General features: G+C 34.9%; 3 protein-coding genes across 3 annotated transcripts; 1 reads left to right on the top strand and 2 right to left on the bottom strand.

The window, feature by feature from the left end:
* Nucleotides 1-1,867: 1,867 nt before the first annotated feature.
* LOC132286114 (uncharacterized protein At2g39795, mitochondrial) lies at nucleotides 1,868-5,474 on the top strand. The gene is made up of 3 exons (XM_059788377.1): nucleotides 1,868-2,159; nucleotides 4,310-4,638; nucleotides 5,109-5,474. The coding sequence occupies exons 1-3, from the start codon at nucleotides 1,959-1,961 to the stop codon at nucleotides 5,269-5,271; spliced, it is 693 nt and encodes a 230-aa protein (XP_059644360.1). The 5' UTR covers nucleotides 1,868-1,958; the 3' UTR covers nucleotides 5,272-5,474.
* A 6,271-nt stretch (nucleotides 5,475-11,745) lies between these two features.
* Nucleotides 11,746-13,083, bottom strand: LOC132285789 (zinc finger protein 1). Its single transcript, XM_059788014.1, has one exon. It carries the CDS (start codon nucleotides 12,792-12,794, stop codon nucleotides 11,940-11,942), a length of 855 nt encoding a protein of 284 aa, XP_059643997.1. The 5' UTR covers nucleotides 12,795-13,083; the 3' UTR covers nucleotides 11,746-11,939.
* Nucleotides 13,084-19,456: 6,373 nt separating this feature from the next.
* On the bottom strand, nucleotides 19,457-25,844 carry LOC132284028 (uncharacterized). Its single transcript, XM_059786089.1, has 3 exons — nucleotides 25,445-25,844; nucleotides 22,663-22,686; nucleotides 19,457-19,981 (listed from the first exon to the last, which is right to left on the bottom strand). The coding sequence occupies exons 1-3, from the start codon at nucleotides 25,659-25,661 to the stop codon at nucleotides 19,680-19,682; spliced, it is 543 nt and encodes a 180-aa protein (XP_059642072.1). The 5' UTR covers nucleotides 25,662-25,844; the 3' UTR covers nucleotides 19,457-19,679.
* Between the last annotated feature and the right edge of the window lie 240 nt (nucleotides 25,845-26,084).

The following is a 26,084-nucleotide window of genomic DNA, read 5'->3' as shown; positions in this document are numbered from 1 at the left end:
GACAAAGATCCCATTTCCATGGATATTATTTTAAAGGGTAAAGTACAAAGAGACCCCTTGAGGTTTGAGGAAAGGACAGACAGATGAAAGTTGGCTTGTTTTTGGACAAACACACCCCCTTGTGAAATTTGCCCTCCAAACAGAGCCTTAAATCAAGTGAAAAGTCCATTTTACCCTTCACTATTTTATTAATTTTAATTATAAAATATTTAAAACTTAAATGGCCAAAATACCCTTTTCATATATACTTATACACACACACACACACACACACACCAACAACCAGTCACCACCGCCCCCAATCTCCACCAACCCCCAACCTCCATAATCACCACCCATTAAAGAAGACGCCAAAAAGGAGCTCTGCCACTGCCACCTCCTCGACCTATAAAGATTGTATGCATTCATTAAACAAGCCTCACCGATTCGTATAAAGCATATAGAAGAAAATGCAAAAATCATCTAATCTATACATATATAAACACATAAATCTGTACATACCAGAACTTGGACCTAGACCCAAACTCACAAAATCATCTAAGGTAAGGTACGTTAACCCCACAGCTAACAAAGTCGCAATTCTGGCCGCCCTTCAAAAACCTTCAAAAGCCTTGAAATTCAACAGTCCAACCATGTGGGTTTAGAAGACACAGCGAAAAACACGCAGTTGTTAACTTCAGAAATCACAGTTCAAATCTTTCAACTGTAGAAATCGCCAATTTTGAAAGTAGGAGAGTGTTGAAAATTTCAGAATCAAACAAAATTTAAAAACTAAACAAAAACCCTAGAAGGAAAGACAATTTCAACACCTGACAATACACAAATATATATATATATATATATATATATATATATATAAACATATACAGATTGTTGGTTTATTCATAAAAGGGACTTTGAAACTGACCTCGGGTTGCCGGAAGTGAAAAAGGGGGCACCGTTAATGTGGTTAACCCATCCATTTGAGCCTCCCCAGTCTTAGAGTTATCAGACTAACAGAACAGCCAAACACGCATGCAAAACCTTAGCATCTGAGGGGGCTATTGCATGTATTCCATATGGAGAAATTGGACTCAAAACGGACGGCAGAAGCGATAGCCACTTCAGCCTCCTCGGCCTTGCAGGTGACGGTCGCCGGACTGTGCTTATCTGAACCTTGTCGTCATCGGAGCTTGGTCCTCGCCGGATTGTTTTTGCTCGTCGATCTCTTGTTGCTCGGTTTCTAAACTTCGCCACACTATTCAGTCCGTGGCCGCATCGTCATCGGAGCTTGGTCCTCGCCGGCAATTTCAGGGTTTCGCCGATGCTTCTGGGTTTCGCCGCCACTGTCACAGTCATTGCCGCCACCCCCATTGTTGCAGTCATTGCCGATGCTTCTTCCTCTCTCTCCTCTTCAGCTTATCTCTTCAACTATGGCCGCCCCTCTCTTCCCCCTCTCTCTACACCCACCACCGCGGCCACAACCACCATCCATCTGATCTCCCTTCTCTCTCCACTGTATAATATACGCAGGCGGGTTCGGGTTTGGTTTCGGGTTTGGGTTTAATCAAAGGGTATTTAAGTCAATTAAAATGTTAATTTGATTTGAAAGGGTAATAAGGTCAATTCACCATCTTCAGGGTCTCTGTGTCCATTTTTCAAACTTGAAGGGGTGTCATTGTTCAAAAACATGCTAACTTTCCTCTACTTGTTCTTTCTCCAAACCTCAGGAGTGTCAATGTACTTTACCTTATTTTAAATAATTTTGCTTTGCAACAATAATAATAATAATAATAATAATAATAATAACAGACGAAGTAGATTAGTTACTGCACAATGAAATGTTAAAACAGGACAAGAGTGGGGAGTTTGTCCAAAAGCTCCCAAACCCAAAGCGAAAAAGGCCAAAACCCTTAAACCCTAAAAGCGCTCTCTCTCTCTCTCTTTCTCTCTCTCTCGAACCCACCCTTCATTCATTCATGGCTCATCGTCTGCTTCGTCCCTTGCGGAGGACCCTTCTCTCTCCTTACACCAAAACCCTAGCATTTCTACAACCCTATTTCTCACTAAAACCTAGAAATTACGTCTCGGATATGCGAAAATCGGCCTTCGAAGGCAACATTCTCAGACTCCTCCGCAATGAGATCCAGTATGAGCTCGAGCGCTCTCCTCCCAAACCGGTACCGATGTTTCTCTCTCTTTCAATTTGTTTGTTTATATGGAAACTGGGAAAGAAAATGCCCATGTCCTCCATTAGAAAAAATGATTTCACATAGAGTTCGGAATCATTCATTTTACATAGAGTTTAGAGTCATTCGTTTGGGGTAAAAAAGGCCAAGGGTGATTAATGATGATGACATAGTGTTTATAGTGAGTTAAACTGAGTTAAAACAAAAATCTCTGATTAGCTGAGTTAACCCAGCTAGTTATTTCGTAATTGTATTAGTCGAGGTTGAACTTTACTTTGGAAAGAGGAGTAGATGTATGAATGAAACTTAAAAGGTCTATTTTTTATTTTTTATTCTGGTTAGTTTCTTTGCAACCAAAGAAAGATCCAGATGACCCATTGTTTCTTTTGCTTCCTCTGTTTCTTCAGCATCCAAATAGAAGAGGATTCACTACATCAATGAACACACACGAGAACACATACACATACACAGACAAACTCTACAAATAGAGGATTATGGACTTCATTCAGAAAACTAATGTTGTTTGATAACTCACTTCAATACTCAATTCCGAGTAAATTCAGTCAATTAAGTTACTTGATAATGCAGTTTGGATATCAACTAATAGGTTGTAGTTGAAATGTGGTAAATTTTTTAAGTGAGGGGGACTTCACTGAACACTGAACACTGAACACTTAGAATTCAAACAAATATTACTTATCAAAAAAAAAAAAAAAAAAAAATTTCAAACAAATATCAAAGTTCTCAATTTCCAATTAGCACTTAGAATCAACTCTTAAAGTATATTACAAAAACCCCTTTGAATAATCAATTATTTTTATTTTTATTTTTATTTATTTTTGCAAAAAAAATCCCTGAGCTATAAAAAGCTGGCAGTTTAGGACATTCTATTTTCTACTCTTTACTTGGGTAAGTATATTACTGATTTGCCCTTAAATTTGTAATAACTATACAAGTCAAAGAAAAAGAGAGATAAGTTGAAATGATAAAAGACCGCGTAGTGCAAGTTAGTCAGATGGCTGGTCTTGTTAGCCAACATTAAGCTCTCTAACTTTCACAACTCTGTCACCCCTCTCATAACTCTCAAGACTCACAGAGAAGGAATCCTAGGTAAATATTGAGTATTTTTGGAGAAGGAAGATTAGAATAATTTTAAATAAACTGGTTGATGTTGTGGATTATTGATGAGTGTTGAAGTTATCGAACGAAGAGAATGGAACAATATCTGTTATCACATAAACATCAATTTGACTCTAATAGAAAAAAAAAAGCATGGACAAGATTGGGTATCACATGAAGACCAATTTGACTCAAGTGGGAATATCTGCCTCCTCCTCTCTCTCTCTCTCTCTCTCTAATCAACTTGATGATCAAACAGTCACCACCTTCTAAACAAACTCACTCTAAACAAATACAACATTAGTATGCCAACGTGCTTTGCGTCAAAGAAATAATAGGTTTTGTTGCTTCATTTTGATAATACAGTCATTTTCAAATGGGGCTTCGCTTCTGTAGTTAGGATCATATTGAATTGGGGCTTTGTTTTGATTGTGTAAGAAATTTCTATACCTAACTTCTGAACTTCAGGTTTTTTTTTTTTTTCGTGTGAATCACAGCAATGTTGGCTTTGGATAATTTGTATCCATTTTGAAGTTTTGTTAACATAATTGGATCTAAATACAAGTTTAAAGGTTCTCTTTTATCCAAGGGCAAATTTACCCGTAATAAGAATAAAATGGTAGTTCAATAGTTCATGTTTGTCACATGCACATCACATGATAACATTTTCGTTCCTTTACTAACGGACAATGGACGACGAGGGGGAATATGCAACTTTTTTGTGTAACGTTTTGGGGGATTTTTGCTGATTTAGTACTAGAGGGTGTTTAAACCTAGTTCAGGTATTATTATTATTATTTTTTTGTTGCAATTTGCCCAAATTTTTTTAGTTTTATCAAACAACACCTACATGCGCATATATGTTTATTATCATATCTATTTAGCTTGTTACAAGAAATTTTATTTCTATATGTCTCAGCAACATGGTTATTTAAGTAATACATGTTCTGTAAAAACATTCAGAAAACATGGTGCATTAGTGATTCTTCGCATGCTGATTACATTATGCTCTTATTTTGCAGGCTGTTCCAGAGATCAATTTATTCACACTTGAAGAACGGCCTGGGGAGCAGTGGATAAGATTAAATAGGAAATTTGGGGAAAACGAACAGATTAAAGTTGAAGTGACTATGTTTGATGGGTCTCTTCCTGACAAAAAACGTGATGTTGTTCCCATTGATGAAGACGTGGAACTTCACATTACATTGATTGTTGATATTTTTAAGGGAGAAAGCAGTCAGGTTTTGGAGTTTGTCTGCTCGGCGTGGCCGGATAGCATAGAGATTCAGAAAGTTTTCTTGCGTGGTCATGAAAGGATGCCGGGTCAACCTTACATGGGTCCTGCATTCACGTATGGAATGTTATTTGATTTTCTTTGCTCCATTTGGTTGCTGATAATTTGAGTTGAAAAGAAATCTTAAATGTATCACTAAATTTAAATGCTTTACATACAGTATTTGTTCTCAGAAACTTACTCTAGAATGAAGTACCCAATTTTGAAACTGGAAGCGTTACACCAGTATTTCTGTTTTGAAGTTTTAGGGAGATATGATGAACCAAGGCATTCCGTAGGATGATATGTATAGAAATTTAACTACACCCTAGGTATTTTTTATCATCTAGGGACCACGTTAAAAACCTTCAAACTGAATGTGATTTAATATTTGGCCTGTTGTTCCTTTAATAACAATTGGGAAGATTTAAGATTTTCTCTTCTTTCCCTCTGTTTTCTCTGCAGCTAAAAAGAGAACTATAGGTGCTTTGGTTTGATTACATGATTTTGCTGCTAATTTTGTTTGATATATCATTTGTCATTTTCAGGGGGCTGGATGACGAACTGCAGGATTCGCTTTACGAATTTTTGGAAACAAGGGGTATAAATGATGAACTTTGTACTTTCTTGCATGAATATATGAAGAACAAAGATAAAACCGAATTTATTCGGTGGATGGGAACTGTCAAGTCTTTCATAGAAAAGAAATAGAGGGATTGATTCTATAGTGCTTTGTCTTTTGTTGAATCTTATTTGCATTTATTAATGAATAGCTCGCCTTGTTAATAATTATTCACTTTGTAGCGGAGGAGTCAAAACTATTATCAAGTTAATGAGAGCATGACACTGGGCTGATTTTCTGTATTCTAGAAAACAGTTTAAATTACTAAAAATTTTCAAGTTCATAGTTTTCAATTTCATGTATTGTGAAATATTATCTATATTTGTTCTTGACACTTTTAAGCAGACTGTACGCAGTACATTTTTTTTCCTTTCATAATTAATGCAACAAACTTAGAATTGTGGCTGCTGGGATTAAAATGCGAGTAAGGATTAAACTTAAACTGTTAGCATATGTCATATATATAGCTCTACCCTTCATCAGAACTTGCTCTTTCTTGCAAGAAAAAGGAGGTAGAGATCTATTGATGGATGGGAAATGTCAAGTTTCTTCATCAAGAAATAGTGGTTTTGTTCTGAGATCAGTTTTTTGGTCTGCACATTCAATGATTAATGGAAATATTAAACTTTGGCTTGTAAGTCCTACTACCTTCTTTTTTCTTTTTCTTTGTTCTTTTTCATGATAAAGAATACCCCCCACCCCCCCCCCCCCCCTTCCTTCTAGTTAGGAAGTCATGAAATATAATCTCTTCAGCCTCTGTTAATCTAATTGATATCACTTGAAATTCTTCGCAGTTCATAGTTTTGAAGTTTCCCAATTAAACTGCAGGTATTAACCTTAATTTTTTTTTTTTTTTTTTTTGATATTTATTCTCGACAAATTATGTTAAATAAATAAACGAATGCTGAAATACATGTGTTTTGCTGATGCCACTAGAATTGCTTCTAGCTGTCTGAGGTTCTGGAGCCTTTTTTAAAGAGTACTTGGCAAGTACGAGCTCTGTCCTTGCCTGTAGATCGCATGGCTTGAGAGAAACTGCTTCGCATTCCAAATGAATAAATAAAAAGCAAAGATGAGAATATTAACCCACATTAAGTTTTTAGTTTTTCTTTGAGGTGGTCAAAAAGAAATTTCATTTACACTCAAAAAGTACAAAAAAAGAGAGTAGAGAACAACAACATTAGAATAACCATAGCCACCATGTCTTCACCTGATCAATAAGTGAGAATCTACTTAGCAAATGGGCCTCCTTTATCATTTGCCTATCAAATTTAGATATTTAAGGCATACGAAAGTAACGAAACATATAAATGCATGTAAACTATGGAATAGAGTCAAAATGAGGAGGCTGTTTTTCTTGGCAATTGCTAGTTACAAAAATCAGCACCCTGTTTATAATTTTGTTAGTTCAATCATTTTTTTGCAATGACATCCCTTTTGTCGTAATTTTTGCTCTGCTTGATCTATATGCTTCAATGCTGTGTAGCAAAATTTCTGATAAAGGGACCCAACCTACCACCCCCCATGTGCGGGGGGTGGGTATGGTGGTGGAGGTGGAATTTGGTGGACTTGGTGGTGGAGGTGGAATTTGGTGGACTTGGTGGTGGAGGTGGAATTTGGTGGACTGTGTTAGGAGAGTGCTTTATAGAGGACTTTTTTAGACACTGGCATTTGGTTGAAATTTCCTCCATCAGTAAGTTGGTGTGATTGCATGTTTATGATCATTGAAGAAATGCCCGTGATTCCCTGTGATATCAAAAGGGGTTGTAGATCAGGGATGCAAGACATCAGGTATTAGTCGAAATTGAGGCCGTTATGTTGTAGAAGTATTTCTAGCAAATACATTTCATGCAGGAAGAGAAAAATGGAACTGAATATGAGGTGTTTTTGTGGAATGTCGAAACGTAGTTCTCAATTGATGCTTAGTACAATTGATTTTTTATGAAATACCTTTTGGTATTTTAAGTGTGATTTTAACATGGTTAATTGAAAATGAGTTTATGCTTAGTGGATGAAGCCTAATAGAGATCGAGTCAACGAGGTTTGTATTCTAATGTTGATGCATTTATAGGTCATAGTTGATATTTTCATCAAGGTTTTTCTGCTTGGCGTAATGTGCAAAGAGGCTTTGGTTTCCCATTAAGTGAAGAATTGGTCCCCCCCCCCCCCCCCCCCCCCCTCCCCAACTGTAGGTCAATGGTGCTTCTCTTGGATAGTGAACATCAAGCTCCCACTATTACATACGCGTGGTGCTGTATATCTATGGTAATGGTTTAAATGAATCAAACATGGGTTAAGGATTCTGAATTCCGTCATTAGAGTTGAGGATGACAAATTAGTCAAACCTCAAATCTGATTTAGATTAAGAAATTTGGTGGGATTTCATGGCTGCCAGGCTGGGTTGGGCTGGGTAAATGGAAACTCAATCCTGACCAATTAACTGGAGGTCAAGTTTGGTTTTTACTTGGCAGTCTTTGGAACATAAATAGATCATACCTGAAATCACCCTGCTTTAGCAAAACAGCCAACCTTAACTTTTTTATTTTGGCAAGTTGGCAGGTCAGGGTTAGATTTTGCCAGCTTTTGGGTCTTGAATTTTCTTGTGCTAGGGCTGCTTGTCTCAAGCAGAAATAAATTTGGAAAAATGGGGAAAAGGGATTGTTATTTGTTCCATACAAGTATTTTGGAAGTAGTTGAGAGAGAGAATTTTGTAGAAAGTATAAACTAGTTTTAGGAAAACAGAATGAGCGCTCTAACATTTGATATGTGCAACCTAAAGATTGATCAACTTCAACTTCTTCACTGCATTAAGGGAAGTGTTTTACACATGGTTACTACTTCCTACATGTTCTGCTAGGTTTTTATCAGGGTGTTCCAGGCACAAGAATACTGTAGTCCACATTTAAGATGCTATGTGTTGGATTGATTCATATGAAATGTGACACATTCCTTAGGAACATCATGCATGGACTAAAAGCAACTATATTGTGTGTTTTATTATACAAGCAGTGGAAACTATGCTTCTAATTTGCATTTTTTTTTTTAATGCTAATTCCTTTAAAACCTGATATCAATTTAACTTGAGTTACTGAAGAATATTGCTAACTTTTACATTATTCATCTCAAAAGTTTTAGATTGGATGAGACTGCCCAATTTTGATTTTGTTTAGCTCTTCCTTACTCTCTCTTTTATGCCATTTAAATGCAGTTTATCTGTAGTATGATTTGGCATTAAATGTGTATTTGGTTCTGTACTTACGTTGTATTTATGTTGTGTATGGGTGGGTTGTCCCTTTTGCTTCTGTTCAATATTGTACTTTTATTTGGTTATCTAATAATGTGTGTGTGGGTGTCTCATTTTCTTGTTAGTTGGATCAGCCCTTCCCCTCAGAGTTATGAGGACCATTGATATGAAGTTCTTTTGTGGTAGGAAAAAGCTACAAAAAGGGCACTCTCGCAGTGAGCTCGCTCGGTCTCTCAACCCAAAGACTTAGTACAGGAGAGAGTGCCCCTAGAATCACTCGTGTTATTGGTGAGTGATTTGAATACTTGGTTAGTGAAGAACTTAAGATGAATAGTTCAGTCTCTTAAAGGCTATAATTGATTGTTGCCATGGGAGGAGCTTAGTACTATGTTTCCCCTATCTTTTGCAGTCCGTGCTTTGGTGAAACTAGTTTACCCTCGACAATGGTCATTGCACAATTTACAGTAGCTATTTTATTTTTATATTTTTAGTTTGGCAAGAAACTCACACACTCACTTTGCCTCTAGGTGTTGAGGATGAGAAAAGTAGTACTAGACTTACAGTAGCTATTTGCCAACCACCATTGTCACACCTATAGTCTATTGTCCTAGAAATAATGAAACTCCAACAACAATAATGACCCACCTTCTAGTAATTAATATGGATATGTGCAAACACACAAACATGAGAACAAACACATTTCCTCTGCTCTGTCTATTATTTTTCTCAGGTGGGTACCAAGTCACCAACCACGCACTCACACACATGGATGTCATGCATGTGTGTAGTTGACTGTTAATTTCACTTCTCATAATGGATGATGGATGGTAATGGATTTGATTAGTTTGTCCTTTCCTTCCTCCCATGGAAATGGATATAATTAATTTATAAATTGTTGAAATGATTCCAACTCTAGTTTTAAATGTTGCTTGGGGACAAACAATTAATTTCTTTAATTAAAAGATCTTACTAAAGAAGACACCTCCTTTCCTCAGCTGCTCAGTAATGTGATAGCTCCACTTCTAAGTTGTAGTGTTTCTTAAGTGAGAGGCAAAATCCAAGGATTTTTATATTTAAATGTTCAATTTTGTTTGTATTTATGTTCTTTTTATACCGTTTGTACAGGGGTTGTATTTTTCTTTTTTAACGTGGTTAGTATTATACTAGTATTTGTCAAAAAAGGAATAAATATGCATATTTTCTTGTTAGATAGATAGATTTGTCAGTCTCTCTCATTAGTTGAATCGAAAATTTATGAGATGTGTTACTGGGGAATAGCATAGCTAGGGTACTAGGTTGGTTAAGATATATAGTTCAGGCTCTTGAATTCGCTATTATTGAGTAAAACATACAGAGAAACCTAGAACAACCATGCTTGCCCACAAAAGGAACTTTGTGGTCCATGCTGGTGGTTGCACACCTGTGTTTGACAGTGGCTTTGTGCTATTTAAACATATTGTCATACCTTAATTCTATATATTGTCCTACTAAACAGGAAACTCCAACAGTAATGATCATACACAAACACACACATGTGAATATGTATATATGTGTGTGTGTGTGTGTGTGTGTGTGCTTGTCATGCATAAACATTATAGATACGGGAGATGTGCAAAAGTACAAACATATGTAAACATATTTCCCCTGCTCTTTGTATTATTGTTAAGGTGGGTACTGGGTAGCAAGCTACCAACCCTGCAACATCAAATCCATGACACACAAACACACACATATATGCATGTTCGCGCACGAGCGCGCCTGTTGTCGTTATTGCATATCTCTAATAATGTAGGATGGATGGTAATGGATTTGATTGGTTTGTGTCTTCTCCATGGAAGTGGGACAATTATGCTTACTCAGTATTCCAAATTGAAAATTTGAAATGATTCTAACTCCATTTTAAATGCTTGCAGACAAAGTATTATCTCTTCTTAATTAAAAAAATCTTCCCAAAGAAGACCCCTCCTCCTTTTGATTTTTTCAGTTTTTCACCTCAGCAAAATGATAGCTCCACTTCTAACTATTGTATGGTTTAGTGTTTCTTAAGTGTGAGGCAAATTCAAAAGTTTTGTATTTAAATGTTTAAATATGTTTTATTGTGATTATGATAGGAAAACTTGTACAGGTACTGCTTCATCTGATGCTCAGTTATGCTTTTTTATCTCTTCCATTTGACTCACATGAGATCATATGAAGATTGTATGATAAGAAGAGAAGGATCTATATATATATATATATATATATAAAACTGACTTCTTCCTGCCAAACACAACATTAAAGTTTCACTCTTGCCACCCTATCTTACCACAACCCACTTTATGAGGTGACAGATTTTTGCAATGTTTATTAAGTTTCATTATGGCAGTATTTCAGTTATATATATATATATATATAGTTTTTCTTTGGTTAGTTGAGAAGATAGAGTGATTTTAGAAGTTCCCCATTTTTGTCTTCTCTTCTTCCTGCCAAACACACCATTAAAGTTTTCACTCTTGCCACTCTTATCTTAGCCACAGCACTTTATGAAGTGAGATAGAGATTTTTTATTTTGCAATGGTTATTAAGTTTCATTATGACAGTATTTCAGTTTCATTACCTTTTGATACTTGGAATGATTAAGGATTTTAATATCATTAGTGGTGTACATCATCAGGCTCAGGCTAATCTGGAAAAAAAATCCTAATTATGTGGGTCCTACAGTGAAGATCTCTTAGGTAAGAAATGAATACAATCAAGATTTACCCACTTTTAATATGGAGAAAATGATGTAGATAGCATAGCTTGAGGGTCATTATATACACCTTACTTTCCCACATGGCTCCACCTACCTATTGATCAAGACCTTTCATTAGATGGTCTATTTCTTCAACTGCAAGTGGGGTCACAGATTGAATCAAAACCATCCAGATAGTTAATCCCGTGTTACTTCATATGATTAATTAACCACTAATCTCAGATTATAGGGACTGATGAGTGACTACAGTCACACACCAATCTCTCTCTCTCTCTCTCTCTATTCAAATTTGATTTCGTATGGGTTTTAAACTCCAATAATTTGAATTTTTTTCATGCACAATAGTGCTTTAAGATTGAATTTGATTTCAGACTTGGAGTTATTATGTGTTTATTGACCAAACTCACCAAATTGTAAGGTGATACATTCTTAACCATTTGATTCTTAAAGTGGACCCGAATGAGACTCGAACTTTTAATCATCCTTTTGAAAAATGAGAGATCATATCATTGAATTAGAAGCCCTTTGATTTTATTTTTTTAGTACCGAGTCTGGACTACAATTTCCTTTCGATTTAAAGAAAAATTCGAAGCAAACAAATATAGAATTTGATTATTTCTAAGGTAAGGAATACCAGAAACATAAGTCACTGAAGTTCTCTGTAGCCAAAATGAAAACATGTACACCAAGTCCTGATAAAAATAGCTAAAAAGAAGAAAAAAAAATTACTCTGAACAAAACAGATGAAATTGTGGCGAAAAATAAAATGATTGAACTACTTAGAGTTTGAGGGACAAGTCTAGCTGTTGCAACTGATCATCTTGATTAGTCTTCAACACACTGCTAGTGTCCCACCGGTATCCTCCAAAGCCATCACCCACCGGAGAAAACTTCCGAACACTGCCAAATTTGGCGGCACCGCCACCTGACGACGACGACCCTACAGTAGTTGTGCTGACGTCATAATTCACCGGCGCAAGCCGGCCGATGGCCGGCTGCTGATCTATAGGCTTCCTAGACCACCCATGATGTCCATACGCATGTGATGAACTTAAAGTAGTGGTTGCTAGTGGTAAGTAAGATGATGATCTCTTATGGATCAAAGAGTGGACCTGAATGCCAAGAGGACTAGTACTGAAAGAGCCATGCAGAGGCAGAGCAGCCATGCTGGTGTATCGCGGCGGGAACGAGTCGTGGGCAAAGGCGGTGGCGGCGGAGGCTGCACCAGCTCTCTGTCCACGCTTGGCGATTGTCCGCTCTCTCTTATGTGCATTCTGGTGGCCTCCGAGCGCTTGTGAGCTGTAAAATTTCCTCTGGCAGTAGTTGCATGAGAACACTCGTGGCTCGGTTTCATTGCCTTGATGATGCTGCAGGTCATCCACTAATGACTTAGATGAAGAATCCATGTTGAAACAATCGATGAGGTTGAGTTCGGGGTTGGAGGCTTGATCGAAATCGTTGTTGGAGAGGCTTAGATCCAATACAAGATGTTGTTGATGATGATTTTGAGCTTCTTGTTGTCTTTGGATGTTGTTGTCCATTGAGGTGTTCAAGCATTGTGAAGGCTCAGGGACTGAGATGATGCTTGAACTTTCAGAAAGATCACATGCCTCTGATTTAGATGGCTGCTTCATTTCGGAGGAGTTGATTTGAGACTCTCCACCTTGTGGGTGATGGAGATATTGGGCTGCTTAATACAACAAACAAGTTGTAAACTGTTTTGTTGATTAGTAATAAATGGTATGTGCTAAGTATGGAATTTGAATTTACAGTTACAAGGTCTTTTTATGGTAAGACTTGGGTAGTACAAATCTATATATATATATATATAGAGAGAGAGAGAGAGAGAGAGAGAGAGAGAGATAGATATATGGGGTTGTATGTGTTATCAAGTTTTTGATTGAAACTCATGAAGAACACCATCTACCTCTTTTGCTGGCATATATACCCCATTGAATGTGTTTGATCTACTTTTCTTTTATTATTCCCATTTGTCCTTTTTGCATTTCTTGTCTTTTGGGTATTGCCCTTTTTTTGGAAAAACTCATGGGGGTTGTTTGTGTCTTCTAAAAAGATGATGATATCAAAAGATAAGGTCCATTTGCTTTTTGGGTTGCAGAATTATGAGAGTGTGGAACGGGCTTGTCCTAGAAAAGGTTTAATCCCCTAAAAGTTCCCTATATCAATTTTTAGGATAAACCATTTCTCTTCTCCTCCAACATGCACATTAATATATATATATATATATATCTTATATATATATATATATATTTTTTTTTCTTTAAAAAAATTGTATTTATTTATAATAAAAAAAGATTCATATGGAATTAATCATGCATACACATCATCAAAGGCATGCAAGAACCTTTAATTTTAAATATTTATACAATTTTCTTTTATCACTATCCCAACATAAATTAGTCACATCATCAAAGGCATGCAAGAACCTTTAATTTTAAATATTTATGTAATTTTCTTTTATCACTATTCCAACATAAATTAGTCATTTTTCCCATTAATTTTGAATATTCAAGAGCAATTTTAGGCTAGGAAGTTTTTCAACAAAATGATCAAAATATTATTAAGAGAGCAAGATCTTAAAATTAGCTAGATAATATTCTTATTTTGTAAATATGAAGGTGGTTGCTTTACTTTGAGCTCTTCCAAAAAATATAATCATATATTTGAATGTGGTAATATAGTTAAATGCTATATTTTCTTCCCCTGGTGGAATATTAACCATCAAGACTTGTAGTTTAATGGTATCTCTTCTCCTTTTAAAATAAAAGTAAGACGATTCGAGTCTTCTAAAGTATTGTGGGAGTTCTTTACCACGACCAAAAAAAGATCTAACAAGTGATATTTCCAACTAACCAAATATCATATATATATATATATATATATATATATATATATATATATATTTTTGTGGAATTTTTTTATTTATTTATCCCTTAGCAAAAATGGATAAATTCAGAAGTACAATAAGCTAGAACCTTTAACATAACATGGAGATTCTCAGTGTTCGCATCAACAAAAGAATTGTGAATAACATGTGCTGCAACCTTGAAAGGAAAACACTCGGATCGTGTAAAATATTTTAGTAGGACTAATATACATAATTTTCTCCAATATTTAAGACGACATGTTTCCACAATACATAATTTCCAATTCACTACCTTAAAATATTTCCTCATTAGCAGTAAAATATGGAAAAATTTAACCATTTTCTATGTCTTCTTGTATTATCCCCTTGTCCCATTACCCTTAAAATTTGCAATCACATAAATTCCACTACAAATCCCAAAACGAAGAAAGTAAATGACTATATCCTCCTTTTATCTTCTTTGCCACAAAAGGGCTACATGGTCCACACAGTGAAAAATTAGATAATGTAGGCTATAGTTGAATTTATGATTTGTAGATGTTAGGTATGCTTCCAAACTAATGAGAATATAAGAGCTCCAATCACATCTTTGTATGCCTAGGAATCTGTTTGTAGCTTAGTCAATATCTAATCATGTATTAGACTAGTCTAGTAGATATATATCATACTTTTATTATCGTCTTTTTTTTTTTTTTTCCCAATCATATTCCTTAGAAAATAATTCATTGACACTTGATGTAGAAGTGATCATTATCTTCTAAGATTACATGTATAATAATAAACACACAACCAATATATATGACATCTTCTGCTTGTGCTTTTAGGGGCTTTCTTTCTCTGTTTGGATCATAATTGATAGTGACAAGAGGAAAAAGGGTAAATTTTGATGTCATATTGGCATGGAGAAATGTTCACATAATCAAAATGGGTAATAACAATATAACATAATATATATATATATATATGTAAAGTATATATGTGAAGTATAGTAGTGTTGCAACCTTGTTATGACTAATATTGTGAGAGAGTGTGTATTTGCTTGAACTTTCAAGAAAACAAAGGAAAAGAAAAATCAATTCTCAAAATTTGAAAATCCTAAAGAAATGTTTTGTAAATAATTTTGCTTAGTCACATTTAAGAGATGAATTTAAAGTGCACAAAGTTAGACGATATAATTACTTATGTTATATCATCTTTAATTATCTGAACTTTTGTAATAGATGAATTATTAACATGGTATTAGAAGAGGAGAAACATTTGCCTCGATATCCGAATGAATTAGTACTTCTCGTTGATCTTGGAGTGTCAGATTTCGATTCTCTGCATTTACTAATTTAACATTTAACATTTCTTGCCTTGAGGAGAAAATTCTAGGCTCAAATTTCATGACCCGTTTCTTCTAGGATTACCTGAAAATGACAATAGAATCTTCATCTGAGAATCAAGATAACATTGAAAAAAACTCTGCCTATAAAAGTGTCAAGATAATGTTATGAAATACTTGATTTAATATATATATATTTTTACTATATTGATAAATGCTTCTTTTTAGCTTCTTGTGCAACTTTAAATATTTTTTCTACTCATTTTTGTCAAAGTTTCGAACTCATAGTTTCCTTTTTGTTTCCAAACCTCTTCACACTTTTGCTTTTCCCAAATCCCACACACTTTTTCTGGGAAGGCAAAAGCAAACTAAATTATTTTTTGATAAGCAAAAGCAAACTAAATTAATTAATGTTGTCCAAAGCTATTTTCTAATTTCACATCTATTCAATCTATTACATAGTTTGCAACTAAATTTTCCTGATATGTGGAGCATTCTATGCCTAAAAAAAGCATAATTAATTCTATATTAATAAAATAAATTCATACCTACCAATGAAAAACAGAACAGAAGAAATATACACACACACACACTTCATTCCTCCTTTTCCACTTTAGACAATTGCTCTCCTCCTCCAATGAGCAAATTCAGTCTGGTGGTTAAAAAGCTAAAAATTTTATACTGCCAACCATGTACTTGCCAAACTTTATGAACACAAAGTAAGATAAAGTAAAAAAAATCACATCTCCACATCACCACAATCCACACCACTTGATCTATGTTTACAAAATGTTGCAGCAAGATAAATAATATATGTTATCAAAACCCAAATTTAATTAATTTGTTTTTTTAATTAATTACTGGGAATTATATATCTTAAGAACTCAATTTTTTCATATTTTATTTTATTTTATTTTGGGTAAATTACATTTAACACCAATTACACTAATTACTTTGCTAGAGGACCCTTTGTCTCTCTGTGTTGGTACACAAGAATGAAACTAGTCCAAACAAATAACTACATGTGCAGAAATATATCTAAACTGAAAACCAATAGTAATTTCCCACGTGTCAATTAGCGGTGACATTTGTCGTTACTTGGTGGCAAAAGTGGTGGGGACGCGACAAGTGGCCGACAAGTAAATGGAGAAGCTGAGGTGAATGGGACCCTCAACATGCTCTCATAGTGCTGTCCTATGCTGAGTCACTTTATTGAATTATTCTTAGTATAAAACTTTTTGAAATATTCTTAACATAACATCACCAATGTTTTTTTTTTTTTTTTTTTTTTTTTCCTCGGGTTGAGATAAGCATCATATTTTTTTGACAAACATTAGTGAAATGAAAAGGTAAAAGAGGGGTTGGTTTGATACTTTGGTAGAGGGGAAAGGAAAGGAAAGAAAAGAAAGGAAAAGAAATAATTGGGCATGAGTGCACTATGTGTGTGTGTGTGTGTGTGTCTTTTGAATCACATTTGGGTTGTCCAATATTGCAGAAAAACAAGGCTGCATGATTCCTTTGTTGGGTTTTGGCTTGCTTTGTCTAATCAAGTTGGACCCAAATCTGGTGATAGATTTGTTTGTCTGTTTATCTTGTGTAATCAATGGAGGAAGAGGAGGAAGTCATAGCCTTTTCCATCACTATCTTTCCATCTCACGTAGTAAAGAGTTCAATTACTACTCAAATACGACTAATCCTTCCCTCCACTTCTAAAAGTCACACTCATCTCTCTCTCTCACATACACAGATGTGTAACTCATCAGACTAACCACAAACTTTAATTTAAACCAATTGAAGCAGACCTTTTCCAAATTTAAAATAAAACTATATATATATATATATATATATTTGTTATTAAAATTCAATTTTGCAAATTCTTTTTTTCCAAGGTTTTCAAATTTTGGTCTTCTCGGCCAAATTAATGTTGAATACTGAAACTTGTATATGGACTAAACTGCCAAAAGACTAACAAAAAGGGTGACCATGTATTTCGTTATCCTTTTTTTTTTTTTTTTTTTTTCATAAGAATTCTGTCGAATTGGACTATGGTTATTCTGATTTTTGGTAGGATCTTATTTCGATTTTTTCAAAATTTTTATAGAGAATGTCAAATTGAGTTGTTTTTAGGATTTCTTTACTAGATACGTGTAGAGTAGATTTTCACCGATTTTAATAATATTCAAATTTTTCTTAGTAAATTGTGATTCCAATTACACAACATAATTCTCTATTTAGCTTGGGTTTTGTCATGAATCTCTTTTCAATGAAACCTAATGTCCTAAATACAATTAAATTATTTTCAAATTTTAAAAATCATGCTCTTAAGAAACCAACTTTATTATGCAGAGTCCGACCAAAGCTACTATAATTTAAAAGATCTAGGGTTCATTTCTTTTTAGGAATAAAAAAGTAGGTGTGTGAATTTATCGTCTAGAAAAAAGGCCAAAAAAAAAAAAAAAAAAAAAATATTGGACTCCAGCAGAGCAAATGGATTTTCTTCACTCTCAATAGGCTCAAAGCCTGCCACTTGTCATAGCGGAAAGTATATTTGTTATGAACTGGGCCATCCTGTTCATCCAAAATGGCAATAGTCCACAACTCATATTCACAAAAACAGAACAAATCACTGATTCCTTGATGAATGACCATATTGGTCAACGCATTTGAAGCTTCACAAAATCACTGCCTCAAATGCCCAACTTTTTCAACCATTTTATCTTTATTTTTTTATTTTTTATTTTTTATTTTATTTAAAAAAAAAAAAAAACAAATTTCAACTACTATCTCTGAATTATAGTTTGGATTCAATTTTATATGCCTCTCTAACTAGACAATACATTTTACTATTTCTCTATGTGTAATAACAAGAGGGGGCACCCTCTCAGCACTCCCAGTTGGCTGCCAGGTCATTTCCTAATTCTTGTTGGCTTCTTGGTGCTCCTAGTGCCTGCTGCCTCTTAGTTTGTTTCCCTGTGGGTCTTGGGAGCTTGCTCTCTTCTCAGTGTACGCGGCCGGGGGAGGGCACCCCTTATCTTGAGAAGATAATGATATTTTTTTGACGTCTTACAGAGTTATGGACCCCTATTATCACATCTCTTATCTTGGGAAGGTAAAGATATTTTTTAACATCTCACAAAGCTATTGACCCCTACTACCACATTAGTTGTGGTAGGGACTCACACCTGATTAGTCAAGTGTTGTCAAGTTTTGAATTTTTCATCTTTTGTTATTATTGTTATACGAAGTGCATTATTCAGTCTATTTACAATAACCTTGGATATCATTTTACACATTACTTGTGGCTGCTAGGACTAAAACAACGTTGCAAAAAGAGTTTCACACCTTCCTGACCTCAGCCAAAATACAAAAGGAAATCAATGCGTATTTATGCCAACATATGTATAACAACATGTTGTCAATGCCAAGTTGATTTTTGCTTCAAACTTCCATTTTCTAACATGGGGTTAGGTGCATGAGCCAAGCTTTGACCTGTTAGAACCACACTAAGTGGGAGTGTGATGTGCGCGTGTATGCATCTATCTATACCTAGCACATGTAATACCATAATAATCCATATGGATCAAGAAGACTCAAAGAGAGAAGGGACCAAAACTTCATTGATAAAGAAAGCATGAAGAAGCAACAGTTTTACTCACCAATAAAGTGGAAGAAAATCTAAGCCACCAATAACACCCACTTCCACATTGCATGTACTTGGTCAACCTGAAATAAATCAAGAACAAATCATCATACGATGCAACAAAACCATAAAGTTATCCTTAGAATTTGTCCTCTTTCTTGCCATCACAATATGATTCACATGCACCATTTATTTGAATAGTACTAGTCACCATGTAAAATTATGTCAAAAAGTTTTCTTCCCTTTTTCTTGATTCACATGCGCCATTTTTTTTTTTTTTTTTTCCTACTAGTATTTTCTTCCTGAAACATCATCACATTATGAACATCATGCTATAAAGACATGTCAATAAATGCCCAATATGTGGAATATTTTTTTAGTTAATTGTCTCACACATTTGATAATACGTAATCCCAACAGACAGGTAGTACTATGTGAATGCAAATAAACGAAACAATTCAACCAAGCTTTGTCATTCATAACAAGATGCAGTATGCCCCAGTTTAGGGAACAAATCAAAATAAGATACATCTCGAGCAGCTTTGCTAGCACACTTGTACATCTTTGAGATGAAGTGAATACAAATCTACTCCATTTTTCCATCAACTATAAAAGAGCCCACTTGGAGAGAAAATATATGAAGTGAATACATATGCAAGTGTCATAACCTATATTCCTTCCCAGCCCAGTTGACGCGCTCGTCGCTCCCACAATGCTGTCACCTTCTTCTCTTTGGTCAGCAATGCTTCGGAATGCTCTCTAGCTGCCTCACAGGTTTCTGTAGCGGTATTGCACTTCTCTGCCTCCCTTTGATACTGCGAAGCAAGCCTTCGTGCTTCACCAAAGGTGATATTCATGTGGTGCATGTGCTCTGCTGCAACTGTTTCCTGCAGCCTCAACTCCTCTGTTAGAAGGTCTACAAACTGCTTCTCCATCTCTTTATTAAGATCCGCGTCATTTTTGCCGCAATCTGAACCACTCACCACAAAGTAGAATTATATTTTTATTGTAGAATAAATGAATTTGTAGTTAAATTAGTAAAAAAACAAGGTGGATATGGCGGGCACAATCACACCAAACACAAAACTAAAGAATATTTTAACTGAATTTGTCCAGGGTATCTAAACCTCGAAATGGCACAAGAATCAAAAAGTTATTGGGAAAGTAGAATTGCTTTCAATGGCCACAGGGGGTTAAATATGAAATCTACTAGCCGGCCATAGCACAAATATATGGCATAATATGATTGAATATCAAAGCTGAAGGGAATCTTGAAAAACTTGTATCTACTGCTTTTGTCAAGACTCAGTTGTAACTAAACAAAGAAATTATTGTGGCAAACAATAGTGATAAATAAGGAAATGACTGCAAGAAGCATATGGAACACCCGAGCCAAATACAAAACGGAGGTGTATTTGACAGAAAAAATAGTTTAACTGGCCAGACGAATAAGAAATGCAATCTGCTTGATGATTGTGGAACTTGTTAACAAAAAATCTGCCCGAACATTACATTAAGTTGAAGGATTTCATGAAAAGATGTTGCAAAAGAACCATTTCCCAAAAAGATGCAATCTGGCTTAAGGCATCCTAATTGTTGTCATTAAAGCAATTAATGCATTTCAACGGGTAGGGGTAAAATAGGACGTCTACATTGTTGATGCCAGGGAAGCAACAGTCCCAACTAAACCTTACCGATATAAAAAGAGGTTCAGAGTTTCATCATCTGGTCATCATCATCTTTGTTTCCATAATGTCATATTGAATGGGGTCAGGCAAGAAATTTTTTTTTCATATATATTTTTTTCATCACAAGACATCTCTATTGTATTAAATGTTTTAAAAAAAATTCTAATAACTTCATCCCAAGTTAGTTTTGGTCGACCTCTCTATCTCTTACCTTCTATGTAAAGTAATCTTCCTCTCCTTGCTAGTTCATCAATAGGTCTTTATTGCATATGTCCAAACCATTTAAGTCTACTTACTTTATCACCAATTGATGTCACTCCTAATTTTTCTATCAGACTTTGATTGGTGGTCTTATTTCTTCTAGTCAATCCAACCATCCATCTAAACATTTTCTTTTTATATATGAATACATTGTTCTTGTTTCTTTTCTAAGGCCCAACACTACATGAATACATTGTTCTTGTTTCTTTTTAACTACATGAATACATTATTCTCAGACTTTATTTCCTACCTTTCTTAATTTTTTTTAACGCCTCTTCAGGTATATTATTAGGTCAAACCGCTTTATTATTATTCATATTTTTAATTGTATCCTCTGCTATCTAATTGTTGATTTTATTTATCATCCCTATGTTAAATTCATTAATTTCCATTTCTTCTCTAGAATATTCCTCGTTTAGTGAATTTGAAAATAATTTTTCCATCAACTAATATGTCATTCTCTTTAACTAATTATGTCCAATTTATGTCCTTAATGCATCCAATCTGGTCCATGTTTTTCACCCTCTTTTGTATCTAATTTTTTATATAACTTTTGTTTAGCTTTGCTTAATATCATCTTTTGGTGCATTTTGTTTAACTCATATTTAACCATTATGTCATGCCCATAACTTTTAATTTCCTATTTTCATCCACAATGAAGAGTATTTATTTTAACTATCTTCATTTTAAATTATGATGAATATGATTAAGGAAAGTTTTATTTAAAATTATCTTCATACAAAATTTAGCATCGGAATGATTACAACTCATCCTGATATAATCTGCCTTTCCCACTCTTTCATATCTAAAAGTTTATAACTCAAAATCTGGACATTCAAATGAAGTAAATTTGATGTCAATTGAATCAAGACTTCATAAGTAGACAAGAGAATTATGTATGGGGTTTACTGGACATCCAAACGAAGCTATTTTGATGGCAATTTTTTTTATCCATCCCTAGATACACACCAAGTTTAGAAAAATAAATATATTTTCCCCCCAAATATGCAAGTTTAGAGAATCCAGGCCGTGCGATTTTAATACCAGATCTTGATTTGGTCTACCAGAGAAAACAACTCAACCAGGTTCCTCATATTACATTCATAACTACATGAACATTATGTAATTATATGACGACAAGTATTTGAATTAAGGCTTTCCTGATTTCAGTCAAATATTTGTAATCATACATCTAAAAATTTGTGGTAAATCATTTAGTTATTATGTTACTTAATATATGATTTAATATGGGTAAATCAGCCAGTTCAGGTATTCTGGAGTTGCATCGGAATAATTCTGTGTTCCCACACGATACCATGTCAAGAAAAACAATGTTCTGATATTCCGTCCAAGATTCTTCCCTGCCCTGGCTGATTTGATGAAAGGAACTTTCCTTGAAATTGGAAAATAGACAAAATTCTAAATTAATTGAGGAAAACTAAATTAACATTTTAGCAACAACCCAAACAGGACAACTTCAGCAATTACTAGAAAGTTTTACAACTTACTAATCTAAAAGCCCCAACACAAATTTTGGCTTGCCAGTTAGCAGAAAATCATAGCATCAAAATTAGATTTGTAGCAAGCTTGAAAGTATTGGAAGAAAATTTTCCTCACCATCAAAAAATATAGAAAACCATATAGATAGAGAAAAAAGAGCGCCAATCTAATATACTTCAGAATTTGAATAATGACCTCTTACCTGGGACAGAAAGATTGATCAAACCTGAAAAGGAAAGAAACAGCCATTACTGTACAAATTATAAGAATAATGGCCTAGTTTCTACATGCAAAGCAGGTATAAAAAGTGTTTAGAAACATAGCAATACTGAAAGAAAATATAAATCAATAACTTCTCACAAAAAGCAGCAACAATAAGGGCTTCAACCACTGAGAGGGAATAACAATCACTAACAAGTACAAAGGCCATAAAGACTATTACAGGTGCAACCCCACCTGTGTGGGGTGCTGAAGGATATACACATCAAAACAGAACATGTTAGTCACATCTGTACACTATACTTGCATCATCGACTCTGCTCCATGGAACAATACAGACGAGATAAATCTAGGTTCCTTTTAGTTATCAGCTTTAGTTGCCAACACCTATGCCACATAAACTTAGACACAACTAATTATGGATGTGTTGCCAGAGTGTATTCTAAAGAATAGGATATGGACAAAGCAGCGTATCTGTACATGAGCACACTAATTATGATGACTCCTCTCCCCCTCCCACCACAGTTGTTTCAATAAAATCATCATATTTCTGTTCTTAAATTTGGTAACAAATTCTATACAAAACTCTCAATTTGATTTTTCATTACCATTAGACTTTGTTTCCATTTCAAAAAATGTCATATTCATTTATAAGAGTTATCCACATTGAGGGTAATTCTAGGAGAAGGGAAAGACGAAAACTAACATGGATTGAGATAAGAAAGACAAGACAACATGTGGTTGACTGAGCTTATGCCCTTAGATAGAGCTGAAGCAAAATAGGACTCGTGCAGCAGGTCCAAAATAGTCAAGAAAAAGCTATATTGAGTTTAGTTAACCATCCTTAATATATGAGGTTTGCCAATCACAAATTCAATAGTGTTCAAGAAGTGCAACCAAGTGTACAAAAATTACAGATTTTGTTACAGTTCCTTATCGTAGTGGTCATGTTTCTTAGCAGAATACAACCAAAAAGGAAGGTATCCCTGTCACACAACACCATATATGAACAAAAACAAGGTAAACGAACAGAGTAATAAAGGGAATATTTAGCCTTCACACTTGTATAAATTTACAGTATTATAAGAGGTTTAATGTTAGTTAATATAAAATGATATTTCCATATGGCTAATGGTTGACCAGGAGATGTGCTATGGTATTGTATGGTCTAAACTCTAAGACATGTGAGACTACTTTGAAAAGAATCACAGTCCAAAGAAGGTAGCCTACTAAAAAGATGAAGTTTGAATGGAGCATATTAATTGTTATTGCAGCGGCTTTGGCCCAACCCCTCGGTGCATGTGAGATGAAAGATTGGTGAGGTGACAAACTAGATTTAGGGTGACAAATGTCACAAACTAGACTTAGGGTGATAAATTAAGGATTTAATTCAATAGCGTCTTAAGTAGGTAAATATGGAGTCTCTACCAGACAAGAAGATGTGTTAGGTCACCTCAAAATGATTTCAAAAATACAATTTAGAGCAAATATTTCCTGAAAAGAAAAGACCCATTTCAAGTAGTAACTCCATATTGATCTATGCAAACCAAAGGTCGAATGATATATGTTTGGTGAGGATGACAAATCATGATGAAATTTGAAAAGCCTAAGAATGTAACGAACATAATATTGGATGAAAGGTTACTTTTTTGGGGGGAAAATGATGGACATTTTACCATGCATGCAAAGTGGGGAGAGAATGTTTAGCAAAAGATCTATTATCCAAGTGATTCCTAAAAAATGACAAGAGCACTTTAAATTCTTTAATCAATGTAAAGGGTTAGCCCCACGAGGCCCCCTCCATTGCAGGGTATGAGGAGGGTCAGATGTATGCAGGCTTACCTGCTTGTTACTATTTCCTTGTTTCAAACTCATAACCTCCATATCACAATGGAGCAACCTTTCCCTTGCGGCACAATATATCTGAAACTCCCAATAATAATAGGTCCATATCCATATTGTGAAGAAAAAATGTCATTCATAGATAAGACCCCCAAAGAGTTGTCTTTGTTTCATTTAATGGAAAACGGATTATCAATACTATCATAAAATGATCAAATTGACCAGCTCAAGTCAATCTGAGTCTTGGAAGTAATTTTTATTAGCAACCAAGAATATAAATAAATAAAGACATAGATTTGTAGTTACACATGCACCTATGTCCAATATCTTTAAGGGGATTAGAACCTTCTATAACTAGAGCTGTGTTTACAGAGGCTCAACCAGAAGAGTTCATGGACATGCGGACTACACATAATAATGAAGTTAATGTATAAGCATTCCATCAAAATGCTTAATTGGAAAGCCAAAGATTTAAGCTTAAACCAAAGATTCTAAAGTGGAAGAAATACCAAATCTGAAATAGGATTGCACAGCATATATATCAACAATAATTGAATCTAAGAGGGCAAGACAAATCCAGAAATAATTCACAAAATTATACATATATATAAAGAAAAAGCAAAACCACCCAAAACAAATCCATGTGTTACACTGAATCTGATCTAATAAAAAACAAGGACAATTTGACAATGATTCCAAACAGAAAATTTTAATTAGGATTCTACTCAATAGAACAATTGAATAATAGTAATACTACAGAACAATATTCAAGCAATCACCAAGAAATCTATACAAAGTATTACAAACAACAAAACCTGATTTTCAACTAAATCTCATAGCAATCACCAGATTCTCATGCCAAAACAAGAATATACAAAACCCATCAATAAAAGATGTAAGAGAGGAGAGAGAGAGAGTCATACCAGGAGCGATTTTGAGGAGAGAGAGGGGAGGAGGGCAGTCACAGATGCAAGGTGGGCAAGAAGCAGAAGACGAAGCAACGTTTTTCAAATTCACGCTCTTTTTGAATTTCGAGTAAAGGGCAGGTCCAGAGACGCATAGAGCTGAAGCAATTGCGAAGACCACCAAACACCACCTAAACCAAGTCCCTGAACGTCGCCGAGAAGCTGCTCCTGACATCTCTCTCTCTCTACTCTCTCTCTAGAGTGGCTCTCTCTCCCCACCTCCAACACTCACTCAGATCTGTGAAGAACTTCAGTTCTTGAGATCTTTATATTTTATCTACATTTGCAATCAACTCTCAACTGTAACTAAATCAGTTATAGTGATTCCTATTATTACATTACATTCTACTCCGTAGATGCCCCAAACTGTAAGAAGACTGTTCACTGTTTTGTTTACAGTAGAATGTATTTTCAGTGTAAACAAGCTTATTTGAGCTTGACACGTTTCATGTCCTTATTGGTGAACTAGAGGGAAAAGTTTAGGTGGTCCAGGGTCTTTGATAACAGTCGGTTTCATCCAATCATATCCTTGCTGCAAGTTAGGGTTTTAAGTTCTAATAGCACTACAGTCTCCCTCCTCAATAGTGGGCAATTTCCT

This window comes from Cornus florida, unplaced genomic scaffold (genome assembly GCF_030987335.1).
Source record: "Cornus florida cultivar Cherokee Brave unplaced genomic scaffold, ASM3098733v1 CherokeeBrave_3.0.0_Hap2_Chr11, whole genome shotgun sequence".
In the NCBI taxonomy this organism is placed as follows: domain Eukaryota; kingdom Viridiplantae; phylum Streptophyta; class Magnoliopsida; order Cornales; family Cornaceae; genus Cornus; species Cornus florida.
The sequence above is the reverse complement of the archived record's forward strand: the minus strand, read 5'-3'. Positions and strand labels throughout refer to the sequence as shown.